The 21,820-nt window shown below is 46.1% G+C and overlaps 1 protein-coding gene across 1 annotated transcript in view; it reads left to right on the top strand.

Moving 5' to 3' along the window:
* The window catches only part of FRMD3 (FERM domain containing 3), a 672,717-nt gene that overhangs the window by 588,265 nt on the left and 62,632 nt on the right, over positions 1–21,820 (top strand). Inside the window, exon 9 of the mRNA XM_086961321.1 lies at positions 11,036–11,099. Within this exon, the coding sequence (XP_086817447.1) occupies positions 11,036–11,099 (64 nt within the window). The remainder of the gene's footprint in view (positions 1–11,035; positions 11,100–21,820) is intronic.

Consider the following 21,820-nt stretch of genomic DNA (forward strand, 5'->3'; position numbering starts at 1 on the left):
ACACATACATGAAACAGGTTTATTCAATGATACTCTGTCTCCTTTATATATATCCCTTTTGGAAAACCCAAGCCAGGCAAGGTGACCTCAAGCATGCGTTTCATAACTCTTTGAAAAAGAGTGCCAGTGCCCCTGTGCATGAGCTGCCATGTTGCCTTGGCTCCAGAAGCCCCCGAAGGCTCACTGCATGATTATCAATTCTTAAAACGCTATTTAGAGAAATAATTCAACACTCTGGCGCGGTTCTTTCTTCACTGCAAAAGGTTTGGTTCAGCTTCAGACTAAGAGGGGATTTTACCAGGCATGGGGTTCTTCCCCAGGAGCGACCCTTGCAGGTAAGAGCGGTGGGTCCGGGTTGAGGGGGATTCGACTGACAACCACAAGGGCAAATTGAATAAATAATTAATATTCCCTCATCGTCGTCTGTGGAAATCACCCCCAACCCGGGCCCACCTCTCCTACCTGTATGGGCCGCTCCTGTTCTGCCCGATACTATCTGACTTCACCAAGTGCAAGGTTTGTAGGACGTAGTACCTGGCTAATGAGCCTCACAGAATTTCCCTCTTGTATGTATGTATGTATGTATTGTGTTCTTATATAGCGCTGCTATCACCCTACGGTATCTTGGCGCTCAGGCAAGAATTAACGATCATCCTACAGAGTGGAGAAGTGTGGCTCAGGGGTTAGAGGCAGCAGACCCGGAAGCTGAGATCAGTCCTGGACCAGGGTTCAACTCCCCGCCTCGGCGGGTCTTGGGCTCAAAAATTCCTCGGACTCGATAATTCTCGTTCCGGTGCCTACTCGACTCATGGGTTCACACTCTGCGACTCTGGGCAATAGCTTGCATAATCTCCACTACGGCCCCTCGCGGCGGGATGCCTGGCTTTCACCTTGTGGATACCCTGCTGGGGTTATCTCACAGGGGAATTCCAGGACGGGTTCCCAAGGCAAGCGCCTTGATGCCTGCGGGTGATACGTGCGCTATATAAATTGCAATACATTTACATTTACATTTACATTCCAGATTAGAGAAGATGAACTAGCCCCTAGGGAATAGTAAGGTCTTCAACTCCTTGAATTTCAACAGGCAGATAGCTACCCTAAGGCCCTGTGGCAGCCCTTTCCATAATTGTCCAGCGGCCACACTGAAAGCCCTGCCCCCCATTCTGGACAGTTTGAATCTGGGGACTAGGCCAGTGTTAGCAGACCGTAATTGTCTGGGGGGCTCGTACCAATTGATTTTATCCTGCAATGGTAAAGGTCCCTGTCCATGAACCCCCCTAAAGACGATGCATAGTGATTTAAAGCTGACCCGTTCTTTAATTGGTAACCAGTGAAGGTCTCTCAGTGCCAAGGATAATGAGGAGCTCCATGGTCTGTTAAGAGCCACCTTAGCTTCCGCCGACTGCACCCTTTGGAGCCCTTGAAAGATGTACTGAGGGGCACCCAGGCACAGGGCATTGCAGTAATCCAACCTGCTCAACACTAAGCTCCTCACTACCAAGGCTCGAGAGGCGACTGGTAGTAGCGGGAGGATCTTTCTCAGCATTCAAATTAGTTTAAAGCCAACTTGGATGGTTTTGTTGGCCTGTAACAGCATTTGAAGATTGGCATCCATTTGCACTCCCAGATTGCGCACGGTGTTGGTCAGATTCAGAGAGTCTTCTTCTGGGGTAAGCCTAAATTCTGTCATGAGGTGCTTTAAGATTTTTGCAGCTGAGCAGTACATCACCTCCGTTTTCCCTCCATTCAATTGGAGCGAGTTAGCCCTGAGCCAGCCCGCCGTTTTCCGCATGGACTCCTGGAAGGACTCTACTGAGGTCTCCTGCTTGCCCTCCAAGGAGAAAATCAATTGAGTATCATCCGCGAAATTTATAACGCTGATACCAAAGGATATGATGATGGACGATAGGGGTTTCAGGTACACGTTAAATAAAATGGGACTAACTGAGGACCCCTGTGGGACCCCGTGCGGGACGGGAGAAGCTTCTGATGCAAACTGGCTTAAGGTCACCGTCTGTTGGCGGTCTTGGAGGTACGACTGTAGCCACTCAAGGGCTCTTCCTCTCACTCTGTTGTTCCACAATCTTTGTAGCAGCACGGCATGACTCACAGTGTCGAAGGCCACCGACATATCTAAAAGGACAAGAATCGACGCGTCTCCTCTGTCGGCGCGCAGTCGAAGGTTGTCCATCACTGTGGTCAATGCCGTTTCCGTCCCGTGTGCTGGTCGGAACCCAAATTTGAATGCATCCAGCAACCGATTATCCTCTAGATACTTAGAAAGGGTTCTACTAACTGTCTTTTCCAAGATCTTTATTGGGAAAGGGAGGAGGGAAATCGGCCTGAAGCTGGCAGGTAATGTGGGATCCATCGACGGATTCTTTTAGCAGCGGAAAAACCATCACTTGCTTCCACGCAGCTGGCACTATACCTTCTTCCAGGGACTGATTGCAGATACTAAGAAGCTGTGGAAACAGTATTTTTCCAAATTGTTTCCAATATCTGTGGGGAATAGGATCAGCCAGGGATCCTGCAGTAAGACTAAGATCCAAATTAGCAAAGGAATCCTCTGTAAATAATTGGAACGAGGTTAATAAAGAGTTAGCATTTAACTCGATACTTGGCTCCTTCTGTTCAGTGTCTGGAGGCTGGGTATTATGGGGGACTAAGTTCCCGACAATATTATGAATTTTCTCCTAAAAATAGCCTGAGATGTCATCGCAGAGCTGTTGTGAAGCAATTGTCTTGTTGCATTGGCTGGGGGGCAAGGTGATGTCCTTATAAATCTTAAAAAGAGTTTTGGTACTATTCGTGGAGTTCAGGATATTGGTGGCATAAAAATTGGCTTTTGTTTTAGCAATTGCTGTTTTATATTGGAGTTGGGCTAGCTTAAAAAGGTTTCTATCTACATCTTCGTACTGTCTCCTCCAGCTCCTTTCTGCCTTTCTACGAAGGCGGCGGAGTTCTTTTAACTCCGCATTAAACCAGGGGGCTGGATTCTTGTCCTTATTTTTAATTTTGCACCTTGGGAGTAGGCGATCTAGATTCCTAACCATGGTGCTGCAGTACTTTTGATAGCTCTTCTCCACCAAGTCAGTAGAGGTCAGATGATCGTTTTCCTCAATCAGGGCTTGCGCCGTGTCACTATCCAGTTTAGCCATCCTCCTATCCAGTCTGTATGTGCTTACGGCCCTTTCTCCTTCCTGTTGAGCCCCTACCCTAGTTGTGAAAAGGACCAGATGGTGATCAGTCCACGTTTGGGGTAGAATATCTTGTACCAATGTTTCATCCACGCTAGCGAATACTAAATCTAGTGTGTGTGCCCCCCTTGAGTGCTCTGATGTATCAGCTGTTGCAAATTCAAATTCGCACACGTCAGTTGTAAATCTCTCAGATGCTTCGCCAGATTTCCAGTCTCCCAGAGATTAAAGTCCCCCAGTATAATTACTCTTGTGTGAGACAGAGCAAAATTCGTAATGCTCTCATATAGGCTCTGGTAATTTGTACATTGTCCCGGGGGCCTATAACACACTATGCCTGAGAGTAAGTTCCCCTTAGTCCTTGTAAAGTGAATCCCATCAATTCAATTCCACTAATTTCATCCAGCGCTAGGGGAACGCAGTTCCATTCCTCCTTAAAGATCACCCCCACACCTCCCCCTCTGTCAATCTGGGGCTATGCCATGACTTATAACCAGGTGGGCATGCTAAACCTAATTCAACTGCAGAATTATCGTTAGCCCAAGTCTCCGTTAAAAACAACATATCGAGTTCCGAGAAGATATCTCAAGGTGGTCTTTAATGAGTGACCTACAGTCGATTAAACCGCAGTTTAAATGCCTGCCTTTACCTGTTGTCATGTTCATCTGCGTAATCTTCCGATTATCTATAGCCAGCAACTCCTCGCGGGAATATAAAAGCCGCTGTTGGGGAGATGAGGTGCCTTGGGTGTAGGAATTTTGAGCGTTTAGGGCAGCAGGACCGGAACTAGGCGCGGCCAGGTCGCGGACGGGCCCAGACGGGCTTGCCTCTGGCGCGCCCTCTGCGCGCGTCCGCTGCGTGCGTCCGCTGCGCGTCTCCATTGGCTGTTTTGTAAAGACAGTCTAGTGCAGCTGGTCAGCAACTAGACTGTCAACCAAGATGGCTGCCCCAAAATGTCCACTCTATGTCCCTGTGATCGGGGTGAAGGTCCGCTAAGCAGCGTGTGCTTTTAACATTTTTAAGGTGCAAGTAAGTGGCGTTTTCAGAATTAAAAGCAAAATCCCTAAAAACAGTTTTAATTTATATTCTGCTATCGCAAACCCTGTGCTATTACAGCCCGACTTTTAAAATATTTTGCAGGCTTTGTTGGTCCGAGCACAGCAACAATTCAATTCTCACAATCAAGCACTCAGATAAACTGTGCCTTCTCTATCTAATGTGCTGCGTGTCTGCAAAAGCCGGATTAAATAGGCAGTCTAGTGCAGCTGGTCAGCATCTACACTGTCAACCAAGATGGCTGCCCCAAAATGTCCACTCTATGTCCCTGAGATCGGGGTGAAGGTCTGCTAAGCAGCGTGTGCTTTTAACATTTTTAAGGTGCAAGTAAGTGGCGTTTTCAGAATTAAAAGCAAAATCCCTAAAAACAGGTTTAATTAAAATTCTGCTATCGCAAACCCTGTGCTATTCACAGCGCGACTTTTAAAATATTTTGCAGGCTTTGTTGGTCCAAGCACAGCAACAATTCAATTCTCACAATCAAGCACTCAGATAAACCGTGCCTTCTCTATCTAATGTCTTGTGATTTGGGATTCATTCCCAGTATTGTGTCGGTCTAGTTGATACTTTCAGTAGAGTCAGGACATAGGTCCATCACCGGTGACTTTCTCCTCCACATAGAGTTTGGTAATATAATCCACAAGGAAGTGAAGTTTAGGGGAGGTGGTGAGTATAAGGTTGGTGGCATTAGTATCTGTCTCCAGTCAGCGTTGGATGTGGATTACAAATCGGCCTGGGCACGCTAAAAAAAAGTGGCCCACATTTGCATATTGCCTTTCTGCAAAGAACTGCTTCGGCAAACTTTTATTTAAAAAAAGGGGGAGGGTGTGTTAAAAAAATGCACAGATTAGTTTACACTGGTGAAACACACTTGAAAACAAGTGAGCCCCTTTTTGCTCAGGCCCCCTGCCCCCGCCCAATATGCATATATTGATGGGCCGGCCCAGCAAGAGAAAGGAAGTGACACCTCTGCCCTTTGAGAAAAGGGAGGTAATAGATGCCCATCTACCTCCAGAAAGGCCACTTAGGCACCCACTGGGCTGCTGGTGGCATCGAACAACACAGAATCCGCCATAATCGGCCCCCCAAAGCTGGAATTCTGATACTGCCCCTCGGGCAATGCCCGAGTGCCCGCTTTACCAATCCAGCGCTGTCTCCAGGCCACCCTTCGTCCTCCCTCATTGGAATCGTAACCGGCAAAGTCTTCATCTTACTTACACCATAGTTGATTGATTACATTTACCCATTAATTTTCATAGCGGTCAAGCCATAGGCAGGCAGAGCTCAGATGTTTCAGGTGGCCCGTTAGAATTACCATAGATACTCTGTTTATGATGTACAGTAGTTTAAAGGCTTTCAATACCGTCACAGGGATTCATCAGTCTGCCAAACAATCATTCTCCAAGGCTGCAGCATGCCTCCTCTTCACTAATGGTTGTATGTCACAGTATTGAATACATAATGCGGTCCTACAAAACATATTGACTCCGGTGTATTTACTCCCACAACATTGTGAAGACAAGTATATGTAGGTGTGGATAGATATAGGGACTAATTATAAGGTTGGTGGTGGGAGAGTGGGCTGCCAAGCCAACGCCGTGCTCCCACACAGCAGACCTCACCGCTGCCTGCCTGCCAGATTGCGATTCATTTTGTGGTCTGGAGGGCGGGCAACGCAGTAGTCCTGTGGTGGGGCAGTACAAAGGCTCATAAGTGAGCTTTAGAACTGCACCGCTGTGAGACCTCCATTGCACGTTCCTGCACAGCATGGACTGTGCAGTCCATGCCATGCAGGAAGAGGCGTGCATGCACACAGGGGAGCACAACATGTGCAAGTCTGCAGAATGGCAGCAACTCAAGTCAAACCAGCGAGGTCTTAAAACAACTAAACACTAATGGGAGCAGACTTATCTGTATCCCATGCAGAAGGTTCCATGTTGTGGTGTTGTCTGGCAGTCCATTTCCTTGTAGCCAGTCTCTCAGTTTCCGACCTTGATGACACTTGTGAGTATTGAGCTGTAGTATCATCAATAGGAGAAGTTGTCTCCATCACTTCTTTTTCTTTGTCCATTTGAGGAAGGGTGTTCATAGCTGGGTGTTCATAGCTGATGAGTCAAGGTCCTCTGGAAAGCGATCCAGGTTCTAATTCCTTGTTTTTGCCACTGATTGGCAGTAGCACTGTTGGGGGCTCTAACCGGCCATACCCAATGCCTTATTTATGAAGCTGTGGATGCATAGCCAAGGATTCTTTCCATTTTAAACTGGTTTCTTGTGACAGGTCAGCAGACATGTAGATTTTGTGAGGACCATAGAGAAGGGGACTCTTTTTTGTTGAGCAGCATGGATCAGTTGACAGGCCTGGTGATGGTGTAGGAAGCATGCTATAACTGACCAGGGTAAGTCAGATTTTCACTGAAATCTTGCGTGGATTCTCTGTGCCCCCTTAAGATCCAGCAGGGCATCAGAAGGTTGATTGTTCATTTCTGATGAAAAGGTTGCTAAGAAGGACGACATGTCTCCAGATTCAAGGCCCTCCGAAATACCAGAAAAATGGACATTGTTCCAGCGTCTCCTGTATTTCATGTGCACCATTGGGTTCTGCAGATGTCACATGTCCCATTGTAGGTCTGGACCATCATTAAGACACTTGAGGTTTCTCTCTAAGGCATGCATGATCCAGTCAATTATACCCAACTTGGATCTAAGACAGCTAGAGCTGCTCTTGTGGACTCAATTTGTGCAGCTATTTTCTTGGTGACTGTTCATTCTGAGTCAATCCCAACTTTGGAAGTATTCTTGTGTAGCAATGTGTACAGGGCGACCTCTGCCATCTTATCTGAGTCACAGTTTGGCCTCCCGGCCAATGCTTCTGAAAAAAGAATTTGGTGTAAATATATGGATTTTAACATGTGGCAAGACCTCAGACCAATAAAGGGTCACAGCATGTGTAAAAGAGCCATACCTCTGAGCAGTACAGAGTCCAGTAAAACACACTGAAGTCAGTGGTAAGACAGGAGTCACGCCATACCCATGGGCTGGCAAGAAGGAAGTGAGTTGGCACAGAGCCCTGCAACGTGTCTTACAATGTGTTTCAAGAATGTCTGTGAGCCAGCCAGTTTTGTGAGTATACTTGCATAGCATCAGACTACCAGTAGTCATTTCAGCCCGATGAGGCCTAAATTAACTCTTTCAACTGATGTTTCTGGTTGTCCAGCCGTGCAATAAAATGTCTCCATATGTTTCCACATGTTAGTATGTTTCCTTCTACTAAGATTAAGAATTAGTATGTTTCCTTCTACTAAGATTAAGAATGTCCATATGTCCACCAGGTGATGAATCTAGTTGACCATTTATCTAATATGTCTTTCATTTTGGTGAGGGTAAGTTTGTTGTTGTGATCAAAGGACTCTCTAAGATTTTCAGTGAACCAAATGCCTAGGTATTTTATTTTGTCTGGGGCTCATTTAAGACCATAATCCACAATGACTGAGCTATTGCAGTGGATGTTATGGGCTAGGACCTCTGTTTTATCTCTAGAAAGGGTTCAACCTGTGATTTGGGCATAGTTATTGATGGGTGACATGATGTTAGGTAAAGGCATCTGCTTGAGTTGTGAAAAGAAGGATGTCATATGTATAAGCTGCCACCTTTTGTGGGCCTGCAGAAAATGGAATACCAGGAATACAGGGGCTCCCACTAATTTTTATAAGCAGTGGATTCATGGTTAGTAGAAAGGGGGCAGCCTTGTTTGGTTCCTTATTGTAGGTTGAATGTGTTAGCTAATGTACCGCTAATATTTATTTTGTCTTTGTGGTTTTTGTATTGGACAAAGGATCATTTAAAAAAGATTAGGACCTACATTAAATGCACTAAGGGTGCCTTGTAGCAAAGACCACAAGACCTTGTCAAAGGCCTCTTCCACATCTAGTGTGACTGTACAGGTGGGTTGGTTGAGAAGGTGGGTTTCCTCAATGACATGACTGAAAAGACTAATATTGTCTACCCCTACTATGTCTGTCTTCTAAGTCTGTGAGACTTCTTTCCAGTCGGGCAAGTTTTGCAGTGGTGGTTGCCAGAGTCTTGGATGAACTCTGTTTGTGATCTTCCAGTAGGTTTATGGGGGACTCTGCTTCTGTTACTCTTCCCCCAGAAAAAAAAATATATTTTTAAATAGATGCAAGGTCATTCTGTGTGGAATTTGTGCTAGCCTTTGTAGCTTAGGCAAGAACATGTTGTGTATCAAGTTTCTGCATGATTAGGTCCAGAGTAGGGCTAGCGTCTAGTGTCAATTTAATTGGAGAGTCATGAATGAGGGGATCCTGTTTGGATCACTTTTATGCTGGTTTAGTGTCTTAAGACCCCCCTTGCAGAACATAGTATTTTGTTCTCCGAGGTCCGACAGGATGGGTTTATTTGGTGCGTATTGAACCCCCAACCTTTGGTGATGAAGCATGGCTTATTGGTGAGTGAAGGTTCACCCTGGTGGTGTCCGCGACCATGAGAGTGCCAAATCTCTAAGTATGCGTAGTGGTCTGTGTGAGGTAGTAGGGATCATTCTGTCTTATTGGGTCATCTTCAGAGGCCTCATGATACAGATAATATAGAAAGAAAGCGGAGAGTGGTATTAGCCCAGAAGTAGAAGTATGAACCTTGGTTAGGGGAGAGAAAGTCTACTGTGCCGGGTGACCATCAGCAGATAGGCAGGCCTTTTGCAAAAGCGAGCACCAGAATTATTAGTCATGTATCTTTGGTTGCGTTTGCGTCGATGTCAAGAGTAGTAAGCACCCACCTTAAATGTAGAGGCTGCACAGACCTCCAAGATATACAGGACAGTTTTACAGAGAGATGTGTCCCAGCTGTGGCTATTTTAAGATCAGGCACAGCCTATGTGCTCCACTAGGCTGACAGCGCATGAATCAGGAGGCAGGATGAAGCATCCACCCTAAGAGGCAAATGGTTTTCAGGTGTGTAGAGGCTGCAGGGGGCATCAGGATGCATCGAATGGCCAGCTGAGGGAGCTGTGTCTTAGCTGAAGCCATTTTGAGAGCAGGTATGGCCTCTGTGCACCATTACGGCGCTATGCAGAGGGAGGATGACAGCATGGAAGTTCAGCGTGGGTGCTCATTAGAGCAAGGCGAATGGCTTATCAGTTGCTCATCTGTATCAGGGCTTTGATACTGTCGTCGTTGGAGCAGATTTACCCCTCTAAACGGTAGGATAAGCCGTGAAGGTGTGCGAATGCGGCGGTGCATTGAGGCTAGGTGGCCATCTTCCCACATGGCAGTTACGCCCCCCACACTACTCTTAATTACAGAATGGTACCTGATATGGTGTCTGGTACCCGAGAGCTGCTCCAACTTACCAACAAACATTGGTAACCTGAAGTAGTCCATTGACTTAGGAAGCTGTTTAGAAGTGGATGGCAATAGAAATCTGGGAATTTCATCCAGAAATGGTACACTAGGGAGGAATTCCTCATGTGGCGGGTCTTCCGCTGTACTGACTCTACGCTGGAGACTTGTTCTGTGCTTGATCCTCCACCATATTTAGCATTTCCTCCAGAAACCAAAAGATTTCTCCTAATCCATGTTAGCAAGGAAACACCCTCGCATACATTATTGCACATCCTGCACAGTGAGGTTCTTTATGCCACTGCTACCACCGACTTCCTTCACTAGAGTAGTAAGGAGCCATGGGATCTAGCACAAGCAAGAAACATGCCCCGCTCCCTTGCTGTGGAGTAACAGTCAGACGTAAATGGAGTATAGTGGGCCAATCACACTCCTTTACTCATGTGCTACTGCATTATAAAAGGAACTCATTTTAATAGCGTATTATTAATATTTTATTTCAATATTCTCTGATCAAAATAATTGACATTCAAAGTGGAAAAAATCAAAAAAATAGAGCTCCTGGTGATGAACATCAAGTCATTTGTATGGGTCTACTGCTGTGGTAGACCCCAGTGGTTAGATATAACCACTTTCTGTATCCTGGAAATATATTTCCATCCAGCAGAATCATTTAGAATAACTCGCATTTTTGTTTATGGGGATTCATTAGCTCCGGTGTCTTCATTTTCATCTGCTCTTTTAGGGGTAGACTGCTGTATGGGCACGTGTATTTATTACAAGACACTTAAAAATAGATTGCTTTGCAAAGCAGTCACAGGCACTGTCTGATTATTTTCAGGGAACTTCCACCACCCACCAGAGTGTTGCTGGTTATAAAACTCAATAACTCTTCACCCTTCATCCACGTTATGTTACTGTTGATCTCAGCGCCAAGAAACCAATCGGTGATAGTGCACTTAACAAATGCTTTAGTAACATAACATAACATAACATAACATAACATAACATAACATAACATAACATAACATAACATAACATAACATACCATAAAAGTTATGTTAGTACTTTCTTTCCATTGCAAAGTATTTTCTGCACTGTTTGCCACAACTTTCAGGATGGATCCTTGAGATCGCGGGTTGTTGCTGTACATTTAAAAGCTCAGACGGGTTGCATGCATTGCACTTCCACATGTCCTACAGCTGCGTTTTGAGTGCATTGCATTTGCCTGTGCAGGATGATGCCACTTCCTTGAGGCCCATCAGTATTGTCCCATTGAAGCATGCATCGAAAGCTTGTTGCTTTGCCAGGCTAATGGCTCTGATGGGGCTAGATCGTATCCATCTGCAGTCAGCCTACATAAAGTGCTTCAGAATTCATACTTGGACTATATTTAGGATTCTAACACCGTTATTATCTTTCTAGGTCGGACGTCTGCAAACTGAAGTATGAAGGGAAGACGTTTTACGTTATTGGGACACAGAAAGAGGTCAGATCATTTTGCTTTTTTTTTTGTACTTTTGGGAGTGAGTTCAGACCAGTTTTAAGAGTTCAGCTATTATACCTTCCTGTCTTCAGATATCTTGCTTTAGGAAAGTCCTGATGAAAATCAGATTTTCTAAGTGTTTTGTTTTGTGTATCCGATTCCTGCTACACGTTCATGTGTAGATGTTGCCATCTGCCTACTCTGGCGAAAAATGATAGCCTCACAAAAGTATAGTTAAACTATAGTTTAACCTACATCTGACCGTTCCCCTCTGCCCATTGTTGTTGTTCAATGTCGAAGGAACATTTGTTCATGTGGTTGATTGAAATGTTAATGAAAGGGACAGGAATACTGTCATGATATACCAGGTTGAAGTTGAGACAGTGGTCGCAGGCTTTGGTGAGATTGGCCCGGTCTAGCCCGGTGCGATCTCTCGAGCCGTTGGATGATCGAACACACACAAAACAAATGAAGTCAGAAATGTAAAGTTGATAGCGTAATCATGACTGAAAGCATGCCCGGTGCCAATCTAGGCGGCTTGTGATGCATGAAATTGTGGAAATAGCATGGGGTGCAAACTACAGATTAATGACATTGAAAGTTAGCCTCATGGCGGACCAAGCAAAAATACACAAAAGTCATGCATACCTGTTTCATTAGGGGGGGGACATGGCCATTTTACAGGATACTGCGGTATAATGTGATTTATCCTGTTAGGGATCTATCCCGTGTTTATTTCTGGCATTTGTTCCATCGCATGCATTAAAAGGTCTTAAAGGTCGCTTGTGCTCCAAACTTTTTATTACACCAACTTCTTCTAATCTTTTTTCAAACTTTGTTATTCTTCATAGCATGTAAAGTAACTTGATAGAGAGAGTAACTCCAAAAAGATATTGTTCCACCTCCATGAAAGTTACCTCAAAATGTTGGAATTCAACATTTCTCATAAACATAAAAATCAAGAGGCCTTAGATATTGAGTATTCTCATAATTAGAACACAAAATGTAGCGGCATATTAGCAAAAACATTGTTAAAATTAGTGCAGTTTTAGAGGCAGGAAACTGCTGCTAAAACGGCGACAATGGGCTTGCTAATATGCTATTTAGAATTCGAATAGAAGCCCAGGTTAGATGGGTTAGCCCAGGTTTTTGAAATACCTGCACATTCTTGAGCCTCTCATTCGAACCCCGATCCCCCGCGCACACGATTAGGTGGTGACGCTCTGGGAGAAAGGATCGCAGCCGCCATATTGAGCGGAGGAAAGGGTTGCGGTCCAGCTGTTGGCCGCCTCCCGCCCTCCCAGGATACTTAAACAGCTTGAGAGCGCAGCGCGCTGACTCAATTTGTGTCTCTCCCCTGAGGCGGAAGTCGGGGGCTAACCTGCCATCACTTGTTTTAAAACTTTAATTTATCGTTATTTTGCGCCTTGAATTACTGTTTGTCTTTTTAAAATACCTGCACATTCTTGAGCCTCTCATTAGAACCCCGATCCCCGGCGCACACGATTAGGTGGTGACACTCTGGGAGAAAGGGTTGCAGCCGCCATATTGAGCGGATGAAAGGGTTTCGGTCCAGCTGTTGGCCGCCTCCCACCATCCTCACGACCGGACATAAGGACCATGATATCCCGTCCGCGCAGCGGGCGGGCGGGCGCAGCAGGCGCGCCGGCGGAGCGCCGATGCGCCCGTCCGCACCGGGACCGGGCCCAGGGCCATGCCCCCTGGTCGAACGCAGGCCTGGATCCCCTACTCCAAAGCTAAGCTATTGTAATATCGACCACGCCCAGCTAGTAATTGCTCAAAGCATGATCCGGAGTCTATCCCTTTAATGACTATCAGCAGTTGCCCTCACTGTAAATCCTCGCTACCTTTTCTCACAAACACTGTAATTACCAGTAAAAAGAGTGCCGAAACAAACCTAAATATATCCATAGCACTTATCAATGCTCGATCGTTAGGTAGACATAGACAGGACATATCAGACATCATTATGGACAGGAAATTAGACATATTATTTGTCACAGAGACATGGATAGCGCCTCAGATCCAGATTTAGTGGTTGCAGTTCCCCCTGGATATAAAGTCTATCGACATGATAGACAAAGAAAGAAGGGTGGTGGGTTGGCAATAATTGCCCGCAACACTTTTACGGTGACGTTGTCTCCTATACTCCACCAACTTGTGAAGCAATTCTTTTTGCCATTATGTTGACACCCTCGCACAGCTTTAAAGGAGTTCTCCTGTATAGACCGCCAGGAGCGCGTGCAGAATTTATCTCTAATTTAAAGTTAATGCTTGAATCACTAGCAACAGAGGACTGCTTTACGGTCTTAGGTGACTTTAATTTCCACCTAGATAAACAAGACAATAATGAAACACAAGCATTACTGTCTGATATGGAAACCCTAGGACTTCCCCATTTGGTTACCTCATCCACACACGAGGCCGGTTATACTCTGGATGGCATTTTTTCCACCTTAAGGGGATCCACTTACAAGACATCCTCCCGCTCCCCTGGTCTGACCACCATGCCATTCTTTGTGACATTTCCATCAATGATGCCCCATTAGGCAGACCGACCGATCCCTGTCGCGCCCCTTTCAAAGCTTGGAACGACCTAAATAATGCAGACTTTAGAGAACTACTGGATAGCACCTGCCCTATTATCTCAGTAGACCCAAATATAGCCATGAATCAATACTCAGATTGGTTAGGCAATGCCATAAAAGCACTGGTACCATACAAAACCATATCTAGAAATAGGACAGCCCCCTCTGCACCATGGTTCTCGGAAGAGCTCAGAATACAAAAACAAATCTGTAGGAATCGTGAGAGGATTTGGCACAGATCCTACGACGTAGAAAGTAAATCTCGCTACGGAGACACTTGCCGACTACAAAAAAATGATTACAGAGGCAAAAAGGAAGTACTTTAGCGACCAAATAGATAATGCGAAGAACTCAAATAAACAACTCTATGACGTAGTGAAGCAACTAGTGGGGAAAACCCCTGACCTGGCCCCTCCTCCTTCCCAATCTTTTTGCGACGCGCTGGCCAATTTCTTTTATACAAAGGTTAATGATATTTATTTAGCCTTGTCTTCCAAGGATAAACCATCACACACTCCACCTGTACCATACCCTCCGCCTGCTCCCTAACCCAATTTAAAGAAATAACAGAGCAACAAACAATGGACATCATTAATATCATAAAAACAGGATCAGCCCTGGACCCATGTCCACCCAAAAATTTTCCACCTGTCACGGACATACTAACACGTGTAATCACGCAAATATGTAATGCCATCTTTAAATCAGGGATCCACCCCAATGCCTTGAAAAACACCCTTTTAAAGCCACATCTAAAAAATACGCATCTGGCCAAAGACGAATTAAAAAACTATAGACCAATAGCCAGCCTTCCTTTTTTGGCTAAGGTGGTAGAGAAAGCTATGAATCATCAGCTGTCTGAATACATCGAGGAACATCGCCGGCTGGACAACACCCAGTTTGGGTTCCGTAAATTTTACGGCACTGAAACGGCCCTCATTAAAGCCGCCGATGACATTAGAGTCATCAGAGACCAGGGGGGAACAGCAGTGCTTGTACTGCTGGACCTCTGCGCAGCTTTCGACACTGTCGATCACTCCATCTTGATCGTGTCGGAAAGATGGGCATCGAACTGGGAGCAAAGAACTTACTTGCCTCTTTTTTATCTGGCAGGACTCAGGCAGTTACACTAGGGCCATTTCAATCGGCCGAGCTGTCTCTACTGTGTGGGGTTCCCCAAGGCTCATCCCTAAGTCCGACACTCTTAACATCTATGTGTCGGACCTAGCAAGAGTTATCAAACAATATGGGATGGGCCTTACCTCCTACGCTGATGACACCCAGTTAGTCCTCGCCATTAATAACGACGGAGAAGAGGTGACTGAGCGCTTCCAGGAAGTCATGCTGGCAATTGGAGATTGGATGTCCTCTAGCTGCCTTAAACCTAACTCCGAGAAGACCGAGGTTGTCATCTTTGGGAAACTTTCCCCACGCTGGTTATCCGTCTGATGGCCTTCATCTTTTGGAACTCTGCCTAACCCTGACCCAAAGGTTAGGAATTTAGAAGTTGTTTTTGATGAACATCTTAACTTCTCCGCTCATGCCAATCAAATAGCGGCAACAGCTTTTCATAAGCTAAAACTCATTAAAAAAAATCATCATGTTCCTACCTGACAGTGCAGGCAAAACTCTGGTAAGCACACTTGTACCATCATCACTCGACTACTGCAATGGCTTGTTTGCCAATGCACAAACTCGGGTTGTTAACAAAATGCAATCGGTACAAAATGCTGTGGCAAGACTGCTTTCCAGAACCCCCAAATTTAAACCAATCGCTCAACTATTCAGAATCTGCACTGGTTAACGATTAAAAATCAAATAAAATTCAAAACACTCTGCCTTGTATTCAAAGCATTGCATAATCTAGGTCCGCAGTTTCTTAGGAACCAGTTTACACTATACCATCCTCTAAGGCAACTGAGATCCGTGACTCTGCACCAATTAACTGTTCCCCGCACAAAAACAGTCTCCTGGGGTGACAGACGGTTCCCAGTTACGGCAGCCCGACTTTGGAATTCCCTCCCTCTGTCGATTAGGTTAAGTCACTCTCTTTTCTCTTTTCGTAAAAGTTTAAAGACCTGGCTGTTTAACCAGTAACCCTCAGGAACCAACATCAGGAGAGCCATGATCTGAGTTTTCAGTGCCAAGACGCCCAAGGGCATTCGTTCGCGCTCTACAAATCTCAAAAATAAATAAATAAATAAATGTGCAGGACATCTAACATGGGCTTCTATTGAAATTCTATAACGCATATTAGCAAGCCCATTATCGCCGTTATAGCTGCAGTTTCCTGCCGCTAAAACTGCGATAATTTTAACGAGGTTCTTGCTAATATGCCCCATAGTTCTCTACTATAATCCACTATATCAACTGACAGTTCAAATGCGCCCACCAATCGCCTATTGATTGCACTAAGTGAGTTGCTCCTTAAATACACGTTTTTTAGCTGTAGGCAACATTCTTCTCATACTAGTACATTTCTTAAACTTTGTATCCTAAACAATAAATATTTGGCATCAAACAGGAACCGTCAACGAATTTCTGATGTCAAACATTACGAATGAGGGGTTCTCACTGTTCGATCATAATCCCATGTCATCTTCTCATTCAGGAGCCGGACCGCCTCATCGTAAATTTCGTTACCTCCCCCTAATAAAGGCCCAGAAGGAAAGGAGCAGAGCCAGGTGTAGAAGATAGAAAAACAGGATAAGAGATGTTTGTGGGTCGTAAATGGGCAAGGCTACCGACTTCGGCCGCCTAATCATGATCAGGCCAACGAGCACGAGAACCAGTATAGCAGGACTGGCCTCAGGCAGAGGAGGCAGCTTTTGCCGAGTCATGCGGCCACAGCGTTTCTGACTTAAGGTGCACGTGTCATTAACAGGGTGAATCGCCGGCTAAGCCTACGTGTCCTTTAAGCGAAATGAATTGATCAGAGGTCACTGTTTGTTCATTGACTATGTGAGGGCAAGAATACAAGATGGATGCCATATTCTAAAATAGATGCCATCGGTGTACCGGAAATGTGCTCATAACAAGAGTGCTCTTGCTCGTAGCATAGCGAAAACACCAGGATATACTATATGGATCATTTACGGTTCACTGGTACCGAAATTTTGGGTTTACGACGATGTCGAAAACACGGGTTCGAATCGTCACGGAACCTCAGCTCCTCATTGAATGGGAACTTTATGTCCAGGCCAAGGTTACACTGCATAATCCCTTTCCCTCACTGAGGCCCAACCTGTTTGGCCTCTAGGTAGTGTCCACAAGTGGTTCCTGAAGGAGGCCGTTGACCAGGATAGGTCATGGCACTTCATGCCGATTCTGGCTCATTTTTCACAACAGGCTATAGCAAGACACGTTACTACCTTCGGGTCTAGGTGGATTACCCCTGTTAGGAGCAGGTATCGCTGTCCATTTGTCTGTGGTCAAACCCACTATAAAGTTACAGTGATGGCTAAGGAATGGGACTCACCTTCTAACTTGCATCTCAGCTGAAGATGCCATTAGGACCCACCATCAATAACCTCATCATAGGTGTCACTCACTGCATTGCGGACGCTTTCAATTTGGTTAGGGGGGACTTCGACTTTCCAATGACTTTATGGCTGCCAGCTAATATCACTTCTAAAAAGAGAACCACTGGTGTGTTCACCATGAACTTCTGGGTCTGTTTGAGAGAGAGACTGGTGCACATGGGCTGTCCTTATGGGACTAACCGCTTAACTGCAGGCCTCTAGAAAGAACTAGCAGTGGATGTGTCTGCAATTTTGGTGCAGGGCCCCGTTTCCCTTCTACTAATGTCTACATTTTTCAGAAACCATGACAAGTTCACCTATTATGCTTCCTATAAATGGGAAAAAAGATGTCTCCTCTCTGGATCACTTCTCAGGAACCAAGTCCTAAGAGGTTCTCAGTGAGTGATAGGCAAAATATAGCAAAGTCTATGTCAAAAATAAAATGGTTTCCTATCTGGGGAGTAGGTGACCACCTCGCTTGAGGTCTTTACAGATGCTGGCTCCATGCCTGAACTTCTTTCTCACGTACAAATCATTCATTTCAGGCTTGCTAGTCTAATTAGTTAAATATAAGTAAAACAAACTACAACACCCAGAATGCATCAGGCTATCACACAGAAGTCATGGACTGGATACAGTGTCCTTAATGAGTTGGTGGTATGTAGTCACCCTACCTCGCAGCAGGTTGATGCTACAGCTTGACCTATTATGGTATATGTCCTTCAAGGAGAATCCTAAAGCTACCATGCCAGCAATTTCTGAAAACAAACTTGAGCATGGCACCACAGCAGACCCAGTTGTACCGTTGACTTCTAATTGTTCTGCTGCCAGAACCTGTCCTATTTGCTTCTATATGAGGTGGCATTATGTCACTGTGGGGGGAATAACCTTAATTAGAACCATTTGCTCCACAGCTCACCTAGCAATGTTTCTTAGACTTTTGCTTCATTTATCAGTTGAAACAATGAAAAAACATTTGCAATTGTGCTTAGATTTGACCGTCATGTGCAAACAGTTTATTATTGTAATGGGTTTTCTGTAGTCAGGAGCCTTGGCAGGCAGTGCAGTGTATGGAGAGCACGAAATAAAATAACAAATGTTGTTTAGTTGCGAAAATGTGCTCTTTATGAAGAAACCAAACGCTCGGATCCAAACCATCGTCTGCAGTTAATAAACAACAACGACAAAGTCAGTAGGTGTGGCTTCTGTATAATACAGGATCTCCAAAGCACAAAAAGCATATGGCATGCACACAGACCTACATATATAAAGTCACCCATTTACAAAAAGGCCAACGGACATAAAGCCTCCTCTGCACACAGACAGACATAGGGGCCTAAAAACACTCTTTAAACTCAGACCAACGTAAACACAAACAGCAAAAGACACAGGGGGCCTCATTTATGAGGCCATGCGTCACTTTTACGCGGCCAGTGCGTCACTTTTTTGTGACGCACCAGCAGCATAAAAAATGTGCCTTGTTGCACCATATTTACAAAGTGACGCATCTAGGTAGATGCGTCACTTTGTAAATCCCGGCGCCACATTATACCTGCGCCGGGTATAATGTATGCAAGGGGAGCGTATTGACTCAAGGAAGGGTCGAAGAAGTGACGCAGTGAAATCTATGAGATTTCACTGCGTCACTTTTAAGACGCTGTTGCGTCAAAATCTTGCGCCTGCCTCACAGCAGGCGTAAGACTGACGCAGGCCCTTTCACATGGGGCTTGCCCCATGTGAAAGGGCGCATTGCTGGAGTTGCGTCACTTTTGTGACACACTCCAGCAATGCGTCACTTTTGCGCCTACAGATACGTCAGAAATACTGACGTATCTGTAACTCCTTGCGACATGATGCATCATACTGTAAATGTGACGCATCATTGGTGTCGCAAGGAGGGCGCAATGAAAAGTGATGCATCGCTGTTTTCACGCAGCGATGCGTCACTTTTCATAAATGAGGCCAGGGTGTGGTACAGCCTGGGGGGGGGGGGGTGCGGGGGGGTGAGGAGTGTAGTTCGGGGGGGGCAGGGGGAGGTTCGGGGAGGGAGCCAAGGTGAACTACATCGTAGGGTATTGTTATGTAGTCAGCAGTCTAGTAGTTGGGTGGGTGGAGCTAGCTGGGGTGGAAGGGAAGAGGAGGGGTATAGACAGGATGGGGTTAGTTAGAGTAGGGACAGGGACCGACTAAGAGGCAGACAATAAAGCTCTGTGTAATAAGTATTCATCTAGTCTGTCATTATTGAGTCGAGGACACGACAACTGGCGACGAGGGTGGGATGGTGCAGTCAGCCACCCACAGGACCCCAAGAAGAAGCGTCCCTGTCCCAGGCAGCGTGAAGAAAGAAAAACGCTGTTGAGCCACGTGTGGCTGAAGTAAGTCCGCCGCCCAGAACGAGGCCAGCGGTTATTGCCCCTGCTCCGCGATCTGTCAGTCGCATAGAGCCCCGTGGGAGAACACGCCATTGAGTGCTGGGCATTTCAAAGCGGTGCGCTGGTTCGCGCCAAAACCGCGACTCACCCCCAAGGCGTGCAAATCGGCACGCGGTTCATGAAGAGATGTCGGGTGCCCACCCCGACTCCGTTGACTGCTCCGGTGACCAGGGAGCGTCTGAGGTGCTGCCCGGGACTCGAGGAAGAGTCCCGAAGAAAGAGCGCTGTTGCGCGCCAAGAAAGAAAACGGAAGACGGAAAAGCTCACCCCCGATGCGTGAGGAATGGCACGCATGTGACGGAGCGTAATCGAGATCCTGCCTGATCGTTCCCATGTCCCAGAACGCAGGAGGAAATGAAGAAACGTTGCTGCCTGCAAGCGACTGACTGCTGGTGAGTGTCGATTGAAGCCCTGTGAGCCTGCTGAGTGAGCACAGTCGAACCTCGTGGGAAATGAGAGTTGCAAGTGAGCGGCCATCTTTGAGTCAGGCAGCCTAGAGGGTCACCCCTGTGAAATCAATGAGCTGCCATGGAGTCAGGCATCAGCAAGTATCAAGCACTAGCCAATGTAAAAGCATGAAAGACTAAACAAGCATGAGTCAAGACAACTAGGAAGGAACAAACAAGCATTTGTCGATACAAGTGGAAAGTGGCGAACAAACGCTGGCCACTGAGAGAGTGAGGGAATAAACAAACACGAGCAAAGACAAATAACATTGACTGAAGTCGGCTGTGATTGACCAATCAAAGTACCTGCGAGCGAGAAGCGACAGGACAATCAGAGTCAGAAAAAGGGGTGGGAGGCACGTGATACCACAATGGTGACCCCAGATGTATCCCCACAGCGAAATGAAGTCAAGCCCATCATTGCAGGAGTGTCGCATCTGCGGGCCCCGGAACCTTTAACACTGACCACAGGAGGGAGCATGGGCCCCAAGTGGCAAGAGTGGCTTGAAGATTTCGAAGACTACATTGAAGGATCCAAGGTAACCATTGACAAAGAAAAATTGATTGCCCTCCGCAACTTTGCAGGTCGAGAAATAAGCAAGATAATTAAAGACCTCCCCCCTGCAGATGCTGGAACTTATGACAAGGTACGTGAGGCGTTGAACAAAAAATTCCTTCATAAAAGAAATGCGGACTATGAACGTCATGCGTTTCATCAAGCACGCCAAGGAAAGGAGGAGGCGATGCGTGCGTTCATCACCCGACTGCAGCGGCTATCAAGACACTGTGAATTCGATACCTTTTCAACCGATGCCGCCATAAAGTCACAAATTATAGACGGATGCCACTCGGAAACCCTCAGGAGGCGGCTGCTGAGAAAACCCCATGAATTAGACGACATTGAAGAAATGACTCGCATCTATGATCAGGCTGAGGAACATGCCACCAATATTGAGACGGGACGCAATGTAAGTCATGAACAAGTGCGCCGCGTCCAAGCCAAAGGCAGCAGCCGAAGGAACTCGAAGGAAAAGCAATGGAGACCCAGACCGTCATCTCGTCAAATGCATCCAGAGCACAGGAGGCGAGAACGTGGGCGGAGAGAAAGGAGGCCAGAAAGGACGAAAAGATGCTACAGGTGTGGATATGACTATCGTCATGCGGACACCTGCCCTGCCATGGGTCAGCGATGTAGGAAATGTGGGCGAACGAACCACTTCAAAGCGATGTGTGGGGACTATCACAAGGAGACGAGAAACGAAATGATTTGGTCATCTCGCTCTGACACCAGAAAACATCACATAAGGGCTGTCCAAGGAAAGTCTACATTGTCCTCAGGCTCGTCACACTCCAGCCGAGAGTCACGCAGATCTCGATGGGAGCGCAGATCACCATCCCGGGACTCCAGATCATCGTCCAAAGACTCTGAATATACAGTAGAATATGTAAACATGATCGGGGACCCTGACTAACTCAAGAAATATCCACGCTTGGATATAAAAGTAGGGAATCATGACACTAAATTTGTACTGGACAGCGGAGCTTCGCTGAATTATATCCCAGTCACAGAATACGAGAGAATGAATCCTAAGCCCACATTGACTTATGCACCAGTCCGAGTTTTCACTTGGATTTTACAAGAAGCCGATCCTTTACTTGGGAAAATTCCTGACAACACGGACACACGACACCATCTCCATACCAGCGGTCATACAT

The sequence above is a fragment of the Lissotriton vulgaris genome, chromosome 3_1, assembly GCF_964263255.1.
Source record: "Lissotriton vulgaris chromosome 3_1, aLisVul1.2, whole genome shotgun sequence".
In the NCBI taxonomy this organism is placed as follows: domain Eukaryota; kingdom Metazoa; phylum Chordata; class Amphibia; order Caudata; family Salamandridae; genus Lissotriton; species Lissotriton vulgaris.